At 41.7% G+C, this 18,386-nt stretch overlaps 1 protein-coding gene across 3 annotated transcripts; it reads right to left on the bottom strand.

Moving 5' to 3' along the window:
- Window positions 1-518: 518 nt before the first annotated feature.
- Window positions 519-17,985, bottom strand: LOC118082073 (uncharacterized). Of its 3 annotated transcripts, XM_060272715.1 has the most exons (14): window positions 17,621-17,985; window positions 16,580-16,702; window positions 15,983-16,102; window positions 15,349-15,468; window positions 14,594-14,716; window positions 14,224-14,306; window positions 12,866-12,991; window positions 11,727-11,772; window positions 10,186-10,319; window positions 8,292-8,420; window positions 7,065-7,182; window positions 5,075-5,209; window positions 3,409-3,534; window positions 519-2,496 (listed from the first exon to the last, which is right to left on the bottom strand). In XM_060272715.1, exons 1-14 carry the CDS (start codon window positions 17,844-17,846, stop codon window positions 2,381-2,383), a joined length of 1,725 nt encoding a protein of 574 aa, XP_060128698.1. In that variant the 5' UTR covers window positions 17,847-17,985; the 3' UTR covers window positions 519-2,380. The 3 variants fall into 3 exon arrangements, with proteins under 3 accessions (XP_060128698.1, XP_060128695.1, XP_060128696.1); XM_060272712.1 differs by lacking the exons at window positions 519-2,496; window positions 15,349-15,468 and having other exon boundaries at window positions 3,046-3,534; XM_060272713.1 differs by lacking the exons at window positions 519-2,496; window positions 16,580-16,702 and having other exon boundaries at window positions 3,046-3,534.
- Between the last annotated feature and the right edge of the window lie 401 nt (window positions 17,986-18,386).

The raw sequence follows: 18,386 nt of genomic DNA, 5'->3' as shown, positions 1-18,386 counted from the left end.
CTGTCTAGAGGGCTATACATGGTTTTTAAACCCTTTTTATTTTTCAGCAGAAGGCTAAGAGAAAATAGCTACCAGTGTCATCCTGACTCCTGTGTGCCACTGTGGAACTCCTGAACAGACAGGCTTTCCCATTCATGTCAATGGAGATAACAGGGGAAGCCCTTATAGGCAGGAGAGCTCTGTGTTAGCTGTGGAAGCCTTTATACGTGCAAGTTAAGAAGCTATTGATGTATCGGGGCATTTGCACTTTTTAAATAAAGAGAGAAAACCAGGGTGCTCAGGTGTTGAATTGTAGCCATGTAGTTGGGCTACTGTGGACCCAGGTGGCGCTGTGGTTAAACCACTGAGCCTAGGGCTTGCTGATCAGAAGGTCGGCAGTTCGAATCCCTGTGACGGGGTGAGCTCCCGTTGCTTGGTCCCAGCTCCTGCCAACCTAGCAGTTCGAAAGCACGTCAAAATGCAAGTAGATAAATAGGAACCGCTACAGCGGGAAGGTAAACGGCGTTTCCATGTGCTGCTCTGGTTTGCCAGAAGCGGCTTTGTCATGCTGGCCACATGACCTGGAAGCTATACGCCGGCTCCCTCGGCCAATAATGCGAGATGAGCGCGCAACCCCAGAGTCGGTCACGACTGGACCTAATGGAGGATTCAACCCAATTATTCTCAAATGTTACCGCAATGAATATTACAAGAAGATAGGAACTGAGGGAATGAGTTTATTTCTTTTGACATGACTCCTCCTAAAGCACAATAGTAGTCTCTGTTTATAGGATATCAAAATAGTAAATTAAACATTTTATGATTTGGGCAATGTAAAATTTACCTGCCCTTAATCAAGAGTGCCGTCATTCATAACATGGTATCATTAAATGCCCTTGCCATCTGAATTGCAGCCATAATTCAACTTAACATCCATTTTCTGTTAAAAGTAGCACTCATGGGAACTTTTTAGAGGAAAATATTCCCACACTGTTTCAAATTTACTGCTCAAAAGTTTTTCCAAATTACTGCAAATTTGTTCTGACATCCATAGGTATGTATGATCCATTCCAAAATGATGTGTATTAAATGAGGGATCGGTGTCAGGGACTCTGCATAACAACTTTTTGAAGTGTTTGAATTAGGGAAAGAGAATTGCAAACAGAGATAAATTGATGGTATTTGTGTTTCTCACTTTAGGACATATCAAAGTGAATGCCAGTGAAGTCCTACTCATTTGCTAGTGAGGCAGTTATAAAAACTAGTGATCCAGGATTGTCTAGATGGTTCCTGCCAGGTATTTTGGTGTGTATGTATGTATAGGGATGCAGTGAATTTGGATGGCATGGGGTATCTACTACTTTTCTAGAATTTGTAGCTCTTGGGTTAAAATCACCCAGGTTGTGTGTGTGTGTTTAAGCTGAAGGAATATTATTTTAATTAAATCCTGGAGAAAGCTAATCTGTTTTCTGAAATGTGCCAACAAATTCATGCTTTGGATAATGTGCTAAAACCTAATGCTGAAAACTGAGGTCTCAAAAGCTGTAAAGTGTTCCACCACAACATATCCTTAGGCAATGAAAGAACTGATTGGTCATTCATGTATAAACATAGGCTGGCTGAGTAGCATTATATAATGGTACCAGCTAGCATGATACATACTTTTCACACACATTTCTTTCTTAAAATGTAGATTTTAATAAAAGATTATAAAATTTCACTCGGAAAGCTAAGATTTTATTATTTACAACTGGACATCTGGAAGGAGTGACATTAGGGTTCAGGTATTCTGAAATGGGAGACTGCCATCAACTTGCAGATGAGTTTAAGGCCATCAGGAACACCTAGGCAGCATGAAGATATTTGCCTCGTGAAATGGATTGCATGCTGCCAGAGCTGAACCTAGAGCAAGATTGATTAGTCTCCCAGTATAGGGTCTCACAGTTCATTAATGCCTCAACAAGGACAATGCAATGCTACAGTCTGCACATCTAAGGATAGTGAAAGTATCCTCAGGCCTGGCCCACGCATGCACCTCCATGTATCAAATAATGAGCTGCATTGTATGAATCAGCCATCATGGATCAAATAACACCAACAGACCTTCTATAAAACTTCAAGCACAGTGCTTTTTAGTAGAATCTGCCCACACATCCTACTGTGACTCATCAAGCGCTGAATAATGGAGCAGTAATACATTACTGTGTAAATTGGTCCCTAATTTCCACCCAAACTATGGAACTTAAAAATCCTTTGCGCATGTGCTTGCTGTGGATTTGCCCACAGCCATAGCATGAAGCTGAGACACCCACATGATGAGTCAGCTCCCTATACACAGGCAACAAGCTAGCCACACAGAGCGACATCACCTAGAGCAAAACGCATAGGATGGAACAAGGTTTCAGGTGTCCATATGTCTGACAGCAATACTGAGAAGCTCCTGGGTTTCCGCAGTTTGTTGACAGACTTGGTCAAGGTGCTTCTTCAGTTGGCCTTGGCTGAATGCTGATGAAAACTCTAAAAAATAGGGAATCTAAAAAATGCATCTAAAAAATAGGGAAGCAACAACTCAACTTCTAGACCTGCACAACTTGTCATATGTGTACATCTTGCCCTGATGCACAACTTTACAAAACATTGGAGAGAGGGTTTGTTCTGCTGGCTTGCACTTGAAGTCCAATACCCCCCCTGACCTCCCTTCAGTGAGAGCAACCCAAAAGCGCGTCTGAAGCCGATCCGCGGGGAACCGGAAGTCTCCCTTTCCTGTTTTTTTCTACTCACACCTAATATATTCCTTGTTGTTTTATTACTTTCCAAGAGCAAGATAAGATACATCCTTTGATCATTTACTTGTTCAACAATGTCTCCTAAGAATCTTGCCTCCTGCTTTCTTTGCTAAGGGTATTTCCCCACTTTCAGACACAGAGTGCGATGATAATAAAAGCCAATTATCAAACATTTATGTGTGGAAGTTATTTTGCATTCCATGTTAACGGAAGTCAGGTTTGTTTGGTGCTGGAAGGTGCATGTATAACTACTTTTCCACTGTGATTTTTTAAAAGACGCCAAAAGTAAAGAAGACTGCTCCCCACTTTTTAATGAGAACCATAAATAGCTGTTTCCAGGATTCATATACTGGTATACGATTATGAGAACAGATTCCATTCCAGTAGGAAGCATGTAATGGATACTGCAAATGAGCCTGTATAAAGTTCTGATTGCATTCTCAGTGAAATGAGAGTCAATTAACTTTCGACCAGACCTTTTATAAAGGAGGACTTTGGTTTTCATTACCAGAAACAGGCAAGACTCAGCTGTGCATTATAACTGCGGTGCTTCTGGTAAGTACTGATGAGCGTAGCTGTTATGCCATAGCATAGGAATCCCATGGGATGTTATGTGGCGAGTGAGTGATACAGCAGTCCATACCTTTCTGTAATATGCAGAGAGTGGATATGCCCAGATGCTGAAAGCGATTCTCTTGGTGAATAAGATACTTGATGAGGTATTGCTGTACCTTGCTCATATGAGATTTCAACAAAGACACCACCTCTTCTGTGCAATTAATTTGGAGACAGGAAGAATTACAAAACTGAATGCACGAGGCAACATTTTACACACTTAACCTGGGAGTAAGTCACTGAACAAAGTGGGATTTCTTCTGAGTAAATATGCACTGTAAAATGTTGATACCCCATTACATTGGTGGTGCACTACTTGGTTTTCTTGTTACTAAGTTGTTGGGTGAATGACAAATTATAAATTGGTATTCATAGTTTGGTAATGCTTATGATAATTTTGTGGTGGGAAATGTATGCTTGGGCAGATGTTTAGTGTGATCATTATTGTTGTGTGTTTTCATATTTGTTTACTATGTAATTTGCCTTGAGACATTAATAAATAAAGATTTTATAATGCTAATTAATAATATTCATAATTCATATATACCAGGGGTCCCCAGACTTACCGGGCTTCGGGCCGGTGCCCGCCGCACCGACCGCGCGGCGGGCCGGAGGGCAGGGGAGTGCGCGCGCAGCGGGCCGGAGGGCGGGGGAGTGCGCGCCCGTGCGCATGCACACACGCACACGGTCGGAAAAAATCGCCGAAAATCGCTTGTGCGCATGCGTATGGGCCTCCCCCGACCCGGAAGTGCATCAGAAATGACCTCTTCTGGGTTGGGAGAGGCCCATACGCATGCGCACAAAGGATTTTCGGCAATTTTTTGCCGATTTTGAAGATCGACACCGCGCTGCGTGAGCGGGCGGCGGCAGCGGGCGGCGGGGGTCGTCGCGGGCCGGATTGGGAGGCCAATTGGGCCGCATCCGGCCCGGGGGCCGTAGTTTGGGGACCCCTGATATATACCAATCATGAATGCCACTATGGTATGGAGAATAGAACCTTAAACTTCAGTTCATAAATTTCATAAACTTTGGTTCATAAAGTTGAAGTTTGTAAATTGGAATAATAAGATTTCTTGATGATTTTGGCCGCTATAATAATAATAATAATAATAATAATAATAATAATAATAATAATAATATACACTCACTGTGATTATTCTGAATCTAACACTTATAACAGCTGTTATTTTTAAATGTTATATTGTGCATTCAACAGAAACATCATGTTTATGTTATCATTGGTTATTCAAATTAAGCACCACTTCATATGGTGCACAGTGATGTACAAATATTTTAGCGGCTTGGTGCAGTGTTGCTATCTTCAACAGGGAAGTGTAATACTGAGAAAAGGATGCACACAAGCAAGACAGAAGCTCCTGCCATGAACTCAACATGTATTCTTTACACCCAAAGGAGTCTGCTGGTGTGGGACAACTGATAGATGCAGCTGCCACTTAGTCCAGAAAAAACAACAACCATCTTAGGGAGTCCTATTGTAGCCCAGGGAACTCTCTGAAAACTATCCTAGAATTAGCAGGATTGGAAAACAAATAAAATTTTGTCAAAGCTGACCGGTATAGTACTCTCCCCTGCTATTCAACCTGTTTGGGCCCATGGCACTTCGGTTGTTGTCACCTGAGTGATATCAAGCGGGCTGGAAATGCAAACATCAGATCCTTTCCATTGTTACGTACTGTGCTGTAGGAGGTGTTTGATCGCTAGGGCAGCGTGGAACGAAGGCTCTGTTTGTTCCACTTGGCCAGCCAGTGTCACCAGACTGCATACCACTGAGTCATCCACCAATTCCAGCATGCGCACTGTGGCTCCCTCTGGTGGTAGAAGAGCAGAGTAAAAGACTAAATCAGCACAGTTGAAATAAAAGAAGACAAATGAACAGGCCCTAGGGCCAAGGCTGAAAAGACACGAGCAGAGCTTGGGAGGCCAGTAAAATGGATTTCAGAAGACTGAAATACATACATACAGAGAGAGGGAGATCTCAGCGTTAAGAGGACAAACAGATCAAAAATTAATTGAAGAATGGGGATTGTGTAAAGGAGTACATGAAAAAACATTGTTCTGGGACAAATAAATTGATATGCAATGAATAAAGTTTACAGGGTAGAAATATTGAGGAAATTGATGGAAGTGGAACAAAAACAAAGTAATACTAATAACACAATGAACAAAAAGGTTAAGGGAAGGAGGTCAAACATGGAGGGAAGATTATGTTTATATATATTTGGTGTTTTTTTTATTTTGTGTAATTTGTTATTTTTCTTTTTTGGTTTTTGTTACTGCAATTCAATAAAGTTAAATAAAATTAGAGAGAGAGAAAGAGAGATCAAAATATTCAGAAGCAGGTATAGGTGGGAATATTCCTTAGGGAGGGTTTCACCGATGGGAAATTTGATGAGAAGGTGTCCACATAGGGGGAATAGATGTGAAACCAATCTCCACAGCCCTGCTGCTCTGCTACCTCCCATTGTGTCTGCTGCACTGTGATGGAGCTTAGCAATCTAATAGCCTAATGTACATACACATTTGCCAAGTAAAAATATGTAAATGTTTCCCTGGCATGTCGCTTCCCTGTACGGGACATTTGACAGCCCAGCCTCCTGACCTTGCAGCAAGCGCATCCCATTAGCCCTGCCTGCTAGGCCTTTCCATACATTCAGCTAGTAGGTGGGACGTTGGCCCCAGCATTGCACACCACACCAGCCCCCACCCTCTGAAAAGGGGAGCCTGCCTGCATACAGCTGCATAATTGCGGACTCCCCTTTTCAAATGTTGCTGTGGCCACTCTGGGTGAGAACAGCAGTGTGCGCAAAGCAGCAGGACCAGCAAGTGTTGCCCTCCTTCCTCAATCTGCATTCACTGATTGTATGAGAAGGATCATGTAACCACCTAGAGCAGGGGTGGCCAACTCCCAAGAGACTCTGATCTACTCACAGAGTTAAAAACTGGGAGTGATCTACCCCCTTTTGGGGGGTTCAGGTCAAAGCTGTTGAGTATTTTTAAGTAAGGGAAGCCCTGTTTTGGGGGGGTTAGGTCAAACTTGTTGAGCTTCTTTTAGGAGGGAGAGAGGCCCCTTTTTGTTTAGGGCTTCAGGTCATAGTTCAGCTTTTTTTAGGGATGAGGAAAATTTTGGGTGAGCCTTTTTTTTAGGGGTGCCAGTGATCTAGCAGTGATCTACCACAGACATACAGTGATCTACTGGTAGATCACAATCTACCTGTTGGACGTGCCTGACCTAGAGGACACCTAGAGGACACCAAGTTTGCTTATACTGGTCTAGAAGCATTAGAGAAATTACTAGCAATTTCAACACTATGTTACTGACACAACTCTTGAGTTGGGATTAAAAATCACTTGTCTGCTGTGTTTCACTCTTATTAGCAGCTCTGGTAGCTATGCTACCAGATAACATAGAACTGACTGTGAGAATCTGTTGATTTTTACGACTGTCCTTTGGTTCCCTCTGTGCCCCAAAGTGGACTTCGATAAAACCATAAGGCTGCTGCAACCCTATGCACACTGACTTTTGCATAGGTAAAGGCTACAAGACTTCCTTCTGAGCAGACATGCATAACATTGTGCTGTAAATTGGCAGCAGCAAAGGAAATCAATGAGTACAAAATGTGTGTGCTCTCACCCATCCACTCAACACACTGAATGTCCCCTTACCATGTTTCATCAGGTCAACAAGACAAGACATCACACAGTAAAGAGATTCCTCTTCTAGAATGTCTACGCTTTGGACAGCTTGAAAAAGCCCTTCAATGCATGGACTTTCTATGACTCTCTGCAAATAACAAAAGGAGATGTTGTTAAATTAATTTTGGAAATTGTGCCCCCCCCCCAATTATAGATGCCAGACTCTTAGTTTGCCTTGGGCCTTCAGGGCTGTGCCTATTCAGCTGTTAAACCCAAAAATGTGTGCAACAAAGGCATCTGTGGGGATTTAATCTATGCAAATGCACGCTCTATTAAATGCCCTAGTTATGCATCATGACGCCCTGAGACTGTCCCACCAGGAGAGTTCAGATTACATGGATGTGCTTGAAATTAATGAATACAGAGTGAGTCTGCAATGATATGTGTTACAATAGCCTTCATTTCACAAGAAGCCATCGAGAGTGTGATAACAAGGCAATCTGGGAGATGGTATGAGGAGCCAAGAAAGTATGGCATATTTCCTGCAAACATTTATCCATACACAGTGGGTTTCTACTTTCTTCAGCAATCATCATCTAAGGCCCTTCTTTGTGTGCCTCCTCCATGAGAGGTCTGGAGGATGGCAACATGAGAATGGGCCTTTTCTGCAGTGGCTCCCTGTTTGTGGAATGCTCTCCCTAGGGAGGCTTGCCTGGTGCCTTCATTATATATCTTTAGGTGCCAAGCAAAAATGTTTCTCTATAACAGGGCCTTTGGTTGATTAAGTATTCTATGGCCTTTTAAATGTGTTTTTGGGAAAGGGTGTTGTTGGTTGGTTTTTGGTTTTGTTTTATTATATATTTTGTGTTCTCATTTTGTATTTTTATGTTGTGAACTGCCCTATGGTCTTCAAATGAAGAACAGTATACAAATTTAAAGGAGGAGGAGGAGGAGGAGGAGGAGGAGGAGGAGGAGGAGGAGGAGGAGGAGGAGGAGGAACCTAGTTGAAAAATCATGTATACCAACAAAGTCAAATTTTCAAAAAGCCTACAGTGAAGGCGTAAAAGTCACAACTTGATGCTCTTTTTTTGTTGATAAGATCTTTCTTGTGTACTTTTTAAAACACATGGTCATTTACTTCCTTGAATGAGAATGAAGCAAAGACGATGTTTCATTTTAATATCACTTAGTAAGAGAAACAGTGAAGTGAAGCCTTCAGAACAATGTGTAATCCTGACAGGGAGACTTGGCACTCACCTGTATGCTTCTGGAAAGGCTGAGATTTTTAATAAAGCAGGCAGCGTGACCTACAATCACTGGGTCCATTTTCCAGATGAGCAGCAGCTTTCCTACCGCCTGCAGCACTTCATCACACATCAGTGCATCCTGCAAAGGGAAAGGTAGCCAGTGAGTCGCTGAAAACGAAGGCAGCAGAAGAGATATGGTTCTACCATACCACTGTGAATGGGACTAGAGATGGGTGATTGAGATATAGATATATTTCACTTGATTGTTAATAAAACCTCAAAGCGGGTAAAAAAAGAATAGAAACAATAAAATTATCAGTTAAAAAACCCCCAATTAAAACAAGTATTTATTTATTTTTTAAATCAGCAATAAACTAAAACCAGAAAACACATGCCAATATTCTGCATGTCCAGACAGGCCTTTTGAAACAAACTTTTTTTAAAAAAAGCAGGCACCAAAAAGAGTAGAGTGAATGAATTACTAAGGAATCAAAGATATATGCTTTAAGTTTTTTAAACCCTTTACATTTAGGATGAACTGCAACAAGTGTACAGTCGTACCTCGACTTACGGATTTAATCGGTTCTGAACGGACCTTTGTAAGTCGAAAAATTTGTAAGTCGAAGCCAATGGGGGGGGGGAATTAATAAGTCGAAAAAATCCTATCTAAAAATTCGTAAGTCAAAAAAATCCTATCTGAACCGCATCCAAAATGGTGGACAGAACTCCGTTCGTAACTCAAAACATTTGTAAGTCAAGTTATTTGTAAGTCGAGGTACCACTGTATTGCAATTTGGGAGCTACAAAGCTGGGATGGAGAATTATGAAAAGCTCCACAAATTGTTGTCTCTTCGTGTTTCAGTCCCAACTCACGGCAGCAATGCAGAGAAATCGAGCCCCCACTACCTTCAAACCACATCAGACGATAGTGAAATGTTTATGTGCATCCAATGGCACATGCAGGATTTGACTTTCCTGTTCCACCACAAACCTCCCATGTTACAACCTCCATTCGTTTTATTGATGACTGTGTCCCACTGTGTTGAGACTCATATGTCACTCCCACATCCAAATGCAGATGGCCTATTGTTGTGTTTTTGCAGGCAAGTTTATATTATGAAGATGTGGGGCTTTTCATTCCTGTTAAGGAATGAAAGTGCTATGAAGTCAATCAAACCCAAAGTCACCAAAGAACAAATGATTTCTTCCTCCCTAGGAACACAGAGTAGTGTTGGTAACCACTGAAACATTACTTCATCTTGGTTGGAAATGTTAGCTTTGTCCCACAGTTTGTTTTCCTGCTGGGGTTCCCATGGAGAGCTCCTTTTCTACTTCACTTGGAATTCAGGTCAGAGCAGAATGGGAATCCTTGAAAAGGTCTTTTAAAAAAAACAATCCCAGGCTAGAGGGCATTGAAACCAGTAGTCTGAGCAAACCAAGATGAAAAGCTGGCCTAACAGAAGACAATATAAACATCTCTACCGAGGATTAATTGTTCAGGTTTCCTCTGTCACAGAACATTTTCTCCAATGCCAAAGCAGCTATACCATCCATCACAACCACAAATGGATGTTTGCTACAGAATGTGAATCTCAAGAAGACAGATTAGAACCCAATATTATTATAATCAGACTTTGTTTCCAGCACTCCCTTTCCAACCTTATTTCTGGATATGCACATCATCCCACACTTTCAAATGCATGCTGAAGCCTTTTCAGAATGAATTTTGAATTATTGTCAACTGATCACCTGGCCGCGTCAAACTGTCATTTTAAATGTGTTCCCTTTGATGAAACTTTTCTCCACTGTCATCTTTCAAGGTTGAGCTGCCTCGGAACATTACGGCCATGCACATTTGACTAAAGCTTACAAGGCAAAGGGTAATATGAAACAGAAATGTGTACCTGGTTGTCTGGGTGCTGGGATAAAATCCGGAGGAGAATGATGGAATTGTGCTGAGTGTCTTTCTTGTTAGATGCCAGGAGAGGGAGCAGGTGGGACGGGATCTGCATAGCAAGGATGCTGGTCTGACCACTCTCTGTTTGGAAAATGAGAAGGTTGCTCAAGGTCATGTGTGCAGATCAATAGAAGCTGATTTGGAGAAAATGATTTTTGAGAGAAAGGGGCCTCCTCTAGACTGACTCAATCAAGTCAGCTGGATTTCACAGATCAGGCAATGTTATGTTATGACAGTATAGAAGTTAAACTTTAGGTTCTGACTTTAATGAAAAGTCAAAAGAAGATGAAGACCAAACTGCACAAGAGGCTTGGACCAGTGTTCTGGCCCATAAAAGAAAGGGGGGAAGATAGACCAATTTGAGCAATGCAAAATGTTTGTAGAAAGGCACTGCTGGGAAGAATTCAGAATCAGGGGACTGAAATTGATAGAAAGGGTCCAGAGAGTTGTGTTTCTGTAATTTCAGTTGGGTTTGTGGTTGTTCAAAATCAGCTGCTAGGCATAAGTGGCTGACTGCAGCCTGTGGATTAGATAACCACTGGATTAGATCTCTCTCTCTCTCTCTCTCTCTCTCTCTCTCTCTCTCTCTCTCTCTCTCTCTCTCTCTCTCTCTCTCACACACACACACACACACGCACACACACAGAGTGCTTTTTTTAAAAAAATGTATAGGGGTACTCTCATTTTCCTATTCATATTGAAATACTGCCCCTCAATGAGGCCAAACTTAGATTCACAAAATGTTTAGGGGTGTGCGTACCCCTGCAGCTCCCCAGGGAAAAAAGCACTGTCTGTGTGTGTGTGTGTGTGTGTGTGTGTGTGTGAGTATGTGTATCCATATTCTTGCCTACTTTTTCCTCACAGAATTGACAGTTTAAGAATGGTAAAAGGAAGTGTATGGATTTGTAGTTATAATCCATATTAATGATCTTGCTTGTCAATTTAAAACACAGAGGGACATCTTTCATTACAAGCACATGAGCAAAAATGTCAGTGGCCAGGGATATTTTTCACCAACTCCTCCTTCAGTCTCTTCTTTTTTTATAGATGGTGTAAAACTTCCACATGATCTCTCCCCTCCCCCAAACATCTGTGGCTGAAATGTGCCTTGAGCATTGTGAGGTATTGGTCAATCAAGTTTTACTAATCTTTACATCAGTCTGAATGCTGGATTGGTTTGCAGTCACCTTCTCTTAAAAACTGAATCAGTGTTTTTTGGTATACTTTAGAACAACAGTACTGTAATTCTCACAGCCTCTGGTATCTGAAGGGTTTATTAGCTTTTTTTTTAAAAAAAAAGTCACACCATCCACGTGCCTGAAACCAAAACATGGTATTCATCTTATTTAAAGGAACAAAGAGTGACTTGAGGACATTCCTTCCAGAGGCTAGACTGTACAAAACACAGGAAGGAGGGGGTTCTATTTTTGTAAGTTTTAAGTGACTGCAATTTTTCATTTATTAGCATGTTAGGACTGTAGTACTTACCACTCGCGGCTAAATTCCTGAGACAGACACAAGCTTGGTTGGAAACCTAGTTGCAGAAAACAAAGAAATCAGAACACAACAGAGAAACAACTTTTGGCTGTGAAAAGGCCTTGCTTAACCTCCAAAATACTTTAGCAATGTTGCTAAACCTCCAAAATTTTCTGACAGGATTTATGTGCCAATGATGGGTAAAGTTAAAATGTAAGCATGTCCTCTGTGGCAACATGAGGCAAAACTAAGCCTTTAAAGCCAACTGTGACAGTGCCCCATAGATATCTGAGAGATACCGGTACTCAAAAAAGCGCCACTTATGGGTACCTAATAGTACAAGGATGTGTAGCCTTTCAGAAGAAGAACATATTTAAAACACATGACAACCCCCCCCCCACAAAAAAATAAAAGAATAATGCAGGGGTCAGCAAACTTTTTCAGCAGGGGGCCGGTCCACTGTCCCTCAGACCTTGTCGGGGGCCGGACTATATTTTGAAAAAAAATAATGAACGAATTCCTATGCCCCACAAATAACCCAGAGACACATTTTAAATAAAAGGACACATTCTACTCATGTAAAAACATGCTGATTCCTGGACCGTCCGCGGGCCAGATTTAGAAGGCGATTGGGCCGCATCCGTCCCCCGGGCCTTAGTTGGGGACCCCTGGAATAATGGAACTGTAGTTTAACAGTGCTACAAATTGAATTGCATTTGTTTGGGAAGATCTGTAATTGTAAAATTTTACTTCCCACACTGCCTGGCAATCTTCCCTAGGCAGAGATTAGGAAAAATCCCATCCCTGCTGTATATTCCTAGGCCATCACCGAGAAGGAAAATATTGAACCAAGAGATCTCACCGTTATTTAAACATGGAATCCCCTCTGACCGTAGCAGATTCTGAGTTTGATCTCTTAGAGATTCATGGAAGATACCACATCTAGCTAACTCCAGCGTTTGCGTATTATTGCGCCCCCATGCTGAAGAAAGCATCTTTTCAGTCATTTCACTGAACACAAGATACTTGGCCTGCAGTCCTAAGCATAACTTACTTGGAAATACATGCATCCCACTGATATTAAAATAATATTTCTGAATAAACCAGGGGGGGCTGTTAGTAAAACAAAGCTGCATAATCCACAGCTTTACCTTGTTCACAGATGAAGACAGAAGGAAAAGGAGCATCCGCAGAAGAAACCTGTCACCGGTTTGGAGCATGGCTCTATGGTGCTGGGAGTTTGTGGCCATGTTGCTCAGAGCTGCACAGCTATAATACTGTAAGAAGGAGAAGGGTTGTGATTTTGAGCAAGGAAAGTTTGTGGCCAAGGGTTCTTAAACTGTAGTCAAGACCTCACAGCAAATGAAAGGGACCATGACTGATGATGGCGTTCCTAGGGTGATCAAATTGCTGCGGCTGAAAAATAACCAGGACCTCAGGGTTTCCCCTCCTGTCTCTGGCAACTCTGCAAACAGGAACTGGGTAATTTGCAGGTACGAGCTCTGTTGGAGGGAATGAGGTCTGAAGTCATAGAATCATAGAGTTGGAAGAGACCACAAGGGCCATCCAGTCCAACCCCCTGCCAAGCAGGAAACACCATCAAAGCATTCTTGATATATGCCTGTCAAGCCTCTGCTTAAAGACCTCCAAAGAAGGAGACTCCACCACACTCCTTGGTAGCAAATTCCACTGCCGAACAGCTCTTACTGTCATGCTAAAGTAAACTTTCGTGTTTATTTGCCATAGATTCTTAAGGGAATCCATACATTCTTATGGAATGCATGCCAGTGTGTGTGTGATGAAGCTGGATAGAGTCCAGAAAGATACAGTAAACTTTGGGGGATGTTGGCTGAGAGAGTATTTGCATACAGCATCTCCCTGCATTTTCTAGATTGGCACTGTAGTATACATCTCCAGGAGTTTTGGGAATGTCCCAGCTAGGCATACTGCATAGATTCTGCTAGGCAAATGCCATACCTTGCATTCATATAATACTCATCATGAGGCTGTTTGCAATTCTCAGGAGTCATATTAAGAACAGAATAAAAATCTACACTTCAGCCATCTATTTACATGTTTGCATTTCTCTAGCACTAGCCTATCTGAAGATGAGAAAGAAGTATTTGTTCAGTTCTTGAATCTCAAACAGGTTAGTGCCTATTAATAGCTATTTCCAAACAAAAGCTGAGAACAGAACTGAGCAACTGGAATACCCCCTGGCTATTTTCTTTAACCCTACAACAAATCTGAACTATAAAACTTCAAGCTGCAATGACCTGTTTCTTTGTTTCACTAAAGAGGTTAGCAGTTAATTTCCAAGGAGCACAAACATATGTACCCCCTCCAATCAAAAGTATGTGCAACACCAATGAATTTCTAATTTCTGGAAGTTAAAATGTTAAAAGACTACTGTCTCGTTTATCTCTTCCTGTGTCTGTAGGTTCAGTTGAGCAGCTGACCATTTCCACAGCTTTGAATGCTCAAAAACTGCTGTTTTAATGCTGTTTACCTGTACTTCTGAGTCGGGAGACTGTAACAAAAGGGTGAGGACTGGAAGAGCACCTTGTCGAAACAATATTTGCTGAATCCGTTCTGCAAGGGAAGAGTGGTATTGTTAATGAGCTATTCTGACCAAATAAACGTGCTCTTTATCATCACTGCATAGAAAACAGGTTAAGAGCTAAAAACAGCATTTTCTGGGAATAAGCCCAATTGGAATCAATTGGCTTTCCCACTGAGTAGACATGATTTAGCATTGTACTGGAAGTACAATATTTCATTTTAAAGAAAACAGTAACTTTGGCGATAAGTTTCCCTTGCCACAAATTTCTGTGTCATTGCACTTGGCCCATTGAAATGAATCCCCTGCATCCAAATACCTGATTGTGTGAGGTTGAAAATAGCTCCAACTGCATTTTGTTGGACTCTGGGATCGTAAGATCTAGAAAGGGCCAGTAAGGGTACCACTCCTCCTGCTGCTGTGATGGCTTCATGGCTGGCATCTGGCGAAACAACAGGGCAAAATAGAAATCAACAAGGTTTCTTTGGAGGAAGAAGTATCCCTGTTCCTCCAGGCACACTTTAAGGAATAGAGAGTGAAGAGTGTAAAACAGTTGCTGCATATGAGTTGGGAGTCCTGGGTGCCTAGTGGCAGAATGAATAATGTTACGAGTTTACCACCAGGTTTTTTGTGAAGAAGCTTATTGCTATGGCTCACCTTGAAGCAAAACCTGACTTTAAAAAGTACACTTCATCATTTATTAAGATCTGAACCCAGGAATCCAAGGCCAACTTTATATTTATTGCACAATATGGTGCCCGTGACCAGGCAGTTCTGAGGCTCCACTTGTGCACCTGTGAAGCACCAAGCGTGTCACCACCCAGAGCCATCCAGGTAAGCTGCAGTCAAACTGTTGTCAGAAGTGTGCCTCCACAAGCTTTGCCCCATTACACTGGCCACGACTAGTTATAGCATACCAATGTGAATGATCCACTCTGCTTGCAGAATCCGGCTCTTCCTGATTCAGAATTTATATAACAATCAGGCACATCATTACCTCCCAATCACAAGGTGTGGATGTGACATTGTACCCTGGACCGGATTATTGCACTATGCTTTGGGCACCCTACTCACCTGTGACAGCTAGTGTCATTATGCAGGCACAGGAATTACACTGGACCGTGACATCGTCAGACTCAAGCAGTTCCAGAATTGGCTCAATAAGATCCATTTGGATGACATGATCCTTGGTTACTGTTTGTCAGTAAAAGCAGGAGTAAATGTAATGTTTAAAGTCCCTTTAATTCAGCTATATACTACTGGAGAGAGAAAAGGATTGCCATCAGCACACAATATCACTAGTCTATCTTACACCGGAATAAACAATTTCTCACCCCCTTGGTACGAGAAGTAAGCAAAACCCATCCTCTGAATGAATGCCCCCCCCAAAAAAAACCCCCTACATTTTTCAGGGCAAGCATCCATCCTACTGATTATCACTTTTTAGTATAGGAGTTTATATCCTTCAAATGAAATACCAGGGCAACTAGACCAGGCATCCCCAAACTGCGGCCCTCCAGATGTTTTAGCCTACAACTCCCATGATCCCTAGCTAACAGGACCAGTGGTCGGGGAAGATGGGAATTGTAGTCCAAAACATCTGGAGGGCCGAAGTTTGGGGATGCCTGAACTAGACAGTGGTAGTTCCTAAGATCACAGTTGATACTGGTGGAGACTTCAGGATATGGTAGCTTGGTCATTTACTCACCATTTCCTTCCAGTAAGAAATTCAGAAGGGACGACGACGAAATCTGCTGAACCTCCAAGTCACTAGACTTCAAGAAAGCATAGTATATTTCCAGATGCTCTCGGGGCAGCTGGATGTTCACTGCAAGAATAAGATGAAATGCTGATTGTAAAAAGCTCTTCTGGAACACTTGTCCCTTACATCTTCATACAGTTGATGCTTTTGGAGCAACACTTATGGCCTACTTTGCTTTTCAAAATACCTTGTAGCCCTCCGTTCAGCTGTCTGTGCAAACTCACATGAAAACTAAACCTGTATTGCTTGTTTTTACTAGCCCTCTTCTGCCAACCTCTCATATGAGTAAAAAGCCAGCTGGCACTCACCCACCTCTGTAAAATAATAAAATGGGAGACTAGTAACTGCAAAAGTTGTGCCACATTATCTGGGCTCCAAGTAAATATTCATAGAACTTGCATTAGAAGGGGCTAGACCAAATTCACAGATGCTAGGGAACCAATAAGAGTGCCTTGGGCACAACTCAGCTATGTTTAGGAGAAATTGTTTTGCTTCTCCAGGTTTCTACAAATTAAAAAAGAGAGAGTATGGAATGGATCTTACAGTTTTGATGGTTTATGTTCAAGTAATAGAGAGCAGCAGACTTTTGCAAGCCAGGATTCTCTGAAAACGCCAAGGTCCTCAGAGCCTCTAGGGAGACCTTGCCAAGTGGTGACATTTCAAAACCTTAAAAAAGATAATAACAGAGTCTGAATTGTGTCAGAAGAAGTTAAATACCTGAAGAGTCCAAATGCACAGAATTTAAAGCAACAGATAAAACACGACAGAGACAATTTCCATGTAGAAATTTTCTCTCATTTAAAATTAGCATACTAGATAGAGCTGAATAAATCTGCAAAAAATATTTAAAAAACCCCATTCATTTTTGCAGTCCAAACCTCATGTGAGAAAAAAGTTTTATAAATGCCAGTTTTATATATGCCTATATATATATAAGAGCCAGTTTGTTAGAGTAGTTGGGGCATTCCGAACTTGGATTTTTATTACTTTATTTAGCAAACCAGCTTAGCCATGCATGCTATTTCCTTGATTACCAAGGATGAAGACAAAAGATGGGAGCACTTAGGAGTTGGAAGAAGTGGACAGAATTCCATTTGATGTCTTTCTGTTTTCAAAGAATAAATTCAAATCCAATCCTCTAATGCCTAATAGATTTTTACAGAGAATATTTCAATGCTGGTTTAGGAAAGTGCTCGTGCTTGTAGCAAAAGTATGCATTTGTTAGTCTTTTAAGATGCTACAATATTTCTTGTTGCTTTTATGCAAGAGACTTACAGGTCTACCCCTTGCTATGGTGTCTTTTGTAGAACTGGGATTTCAAATGCTGAATGAGAGTAAGTTAATAAGCCTGGAACTGAGATCAGCCTGGAACTGGGATCCACTGCTTTGTCTGAATATTTGGTGCTGGTGAAAGACTGGTTCCTCCATTCTCCTTTCATCGCTCATAAGAGCAGAAGCATAAACAACTCTGTGTCATTCACTTCCTATGATCACTGAACTGCATGATCTTAAACAAAGCAACCAAGCTCAAGTAAACATCTCTCCAACTTTGGCTGCCCCACCTTCATAACAGAAACTTCTCACCTCTTTCAATGTGCTGCAGAAACTCCTGAGCAATCTCCTCTTCCTGGGTCTGAAGGGCAGGCTTGTATAGCTGCTTTGTTTTAAAGTTTTTCCGTTTCAGACACGGGCACTCCTGGAGCTGACCCAAGCACTCCTGAATATCCTGCACCAGACCTGAAGACAGTGTTTTTACTGAGAGAGCCAAGTCACAAAGCAACTGGGCACACTTTGTACACAGCTGACCCATGATTAACTTTCAGATCCAACAGAAAATCAGAAATGAGAGTTTGTACTCCCACTGTTGCTCCTGTGTCCCCTTGTACTGGCAGATTGTGATCTAGATAACTAAAAAAAAATATCTAGACAAGTTGGGGGGAAAGCTACTGCTGCTACCGTGTTTCTCATATTATAAGACATGTCTTATATTTATTTTTTCCTCAAAAAAACACACTATGACTTATTTTCAAGGGATGTCTTATTTTTTTCCTCCTCCTCCTGCCGCGGCCGGCATTGCTGCTGCGCCTATCACTATGTCTTATTTTCGGGGTATGGCTTATATTCCTTGAATGCTTAAAATCTTGCTATGGCTTATTTTATGGGTATGTCTTAAAATATGAGAAACAGGGTATTTGTGTCCAAACTGCATGGCTGAGCAAAATCTAGCCGTTGTTCTCTCTTGCGAAACATAAGAAATACTTTTAAAACTTTAGGCTGCAGCAGGAGGTGATCTTTCCCCTATCTTAGGAAGGAGAAAAATTAGGCGGTCAAACAAAAACTGTACATTCAG

The sequence above is a fragment of the Zootoca vivipara genome, chromosome 3, assembly GCF_963506605.1.
Source record: "Zootoca vivipara chromosome 3, rZooViv1.1, whole genome shotgun sequence".
In the NCBI taxonomy this organism is placed as follows: Eukaryota; Metazoa; Chordata; class Lepidosauria; order Squamata; family Lacertidae; genus Zootoca; species Zootoca vivipara.
Note: the sequence above shows the minus strand (reverse complement) of the source record. Positions and strands in the feature narration are given on the sequence as shown.

Coding starts and splice junctions, on each gene's coding strand:
- LOC118082073 (XM_060272715.1), bottom strand. CDS start 17,846: ATGGGTCAGCTGTGTACAAAGTGTGCCCAGTTGCTTTGTGACTTGGCT. Junction 10,320..11,726: donor CAGGAATTTAGCCGCGAGTG/GTAAGTACTACA, acceptor TTTTCCAAACAG/AGAGTGGTCAGACCAGCATC. Junction 8,421..10,185: donor CCCAGCACCCAGACAACCAG/GTACACATTTCT, acceptor TTCCCTTTGCAG/GATGCACTGATGTGTGATGA.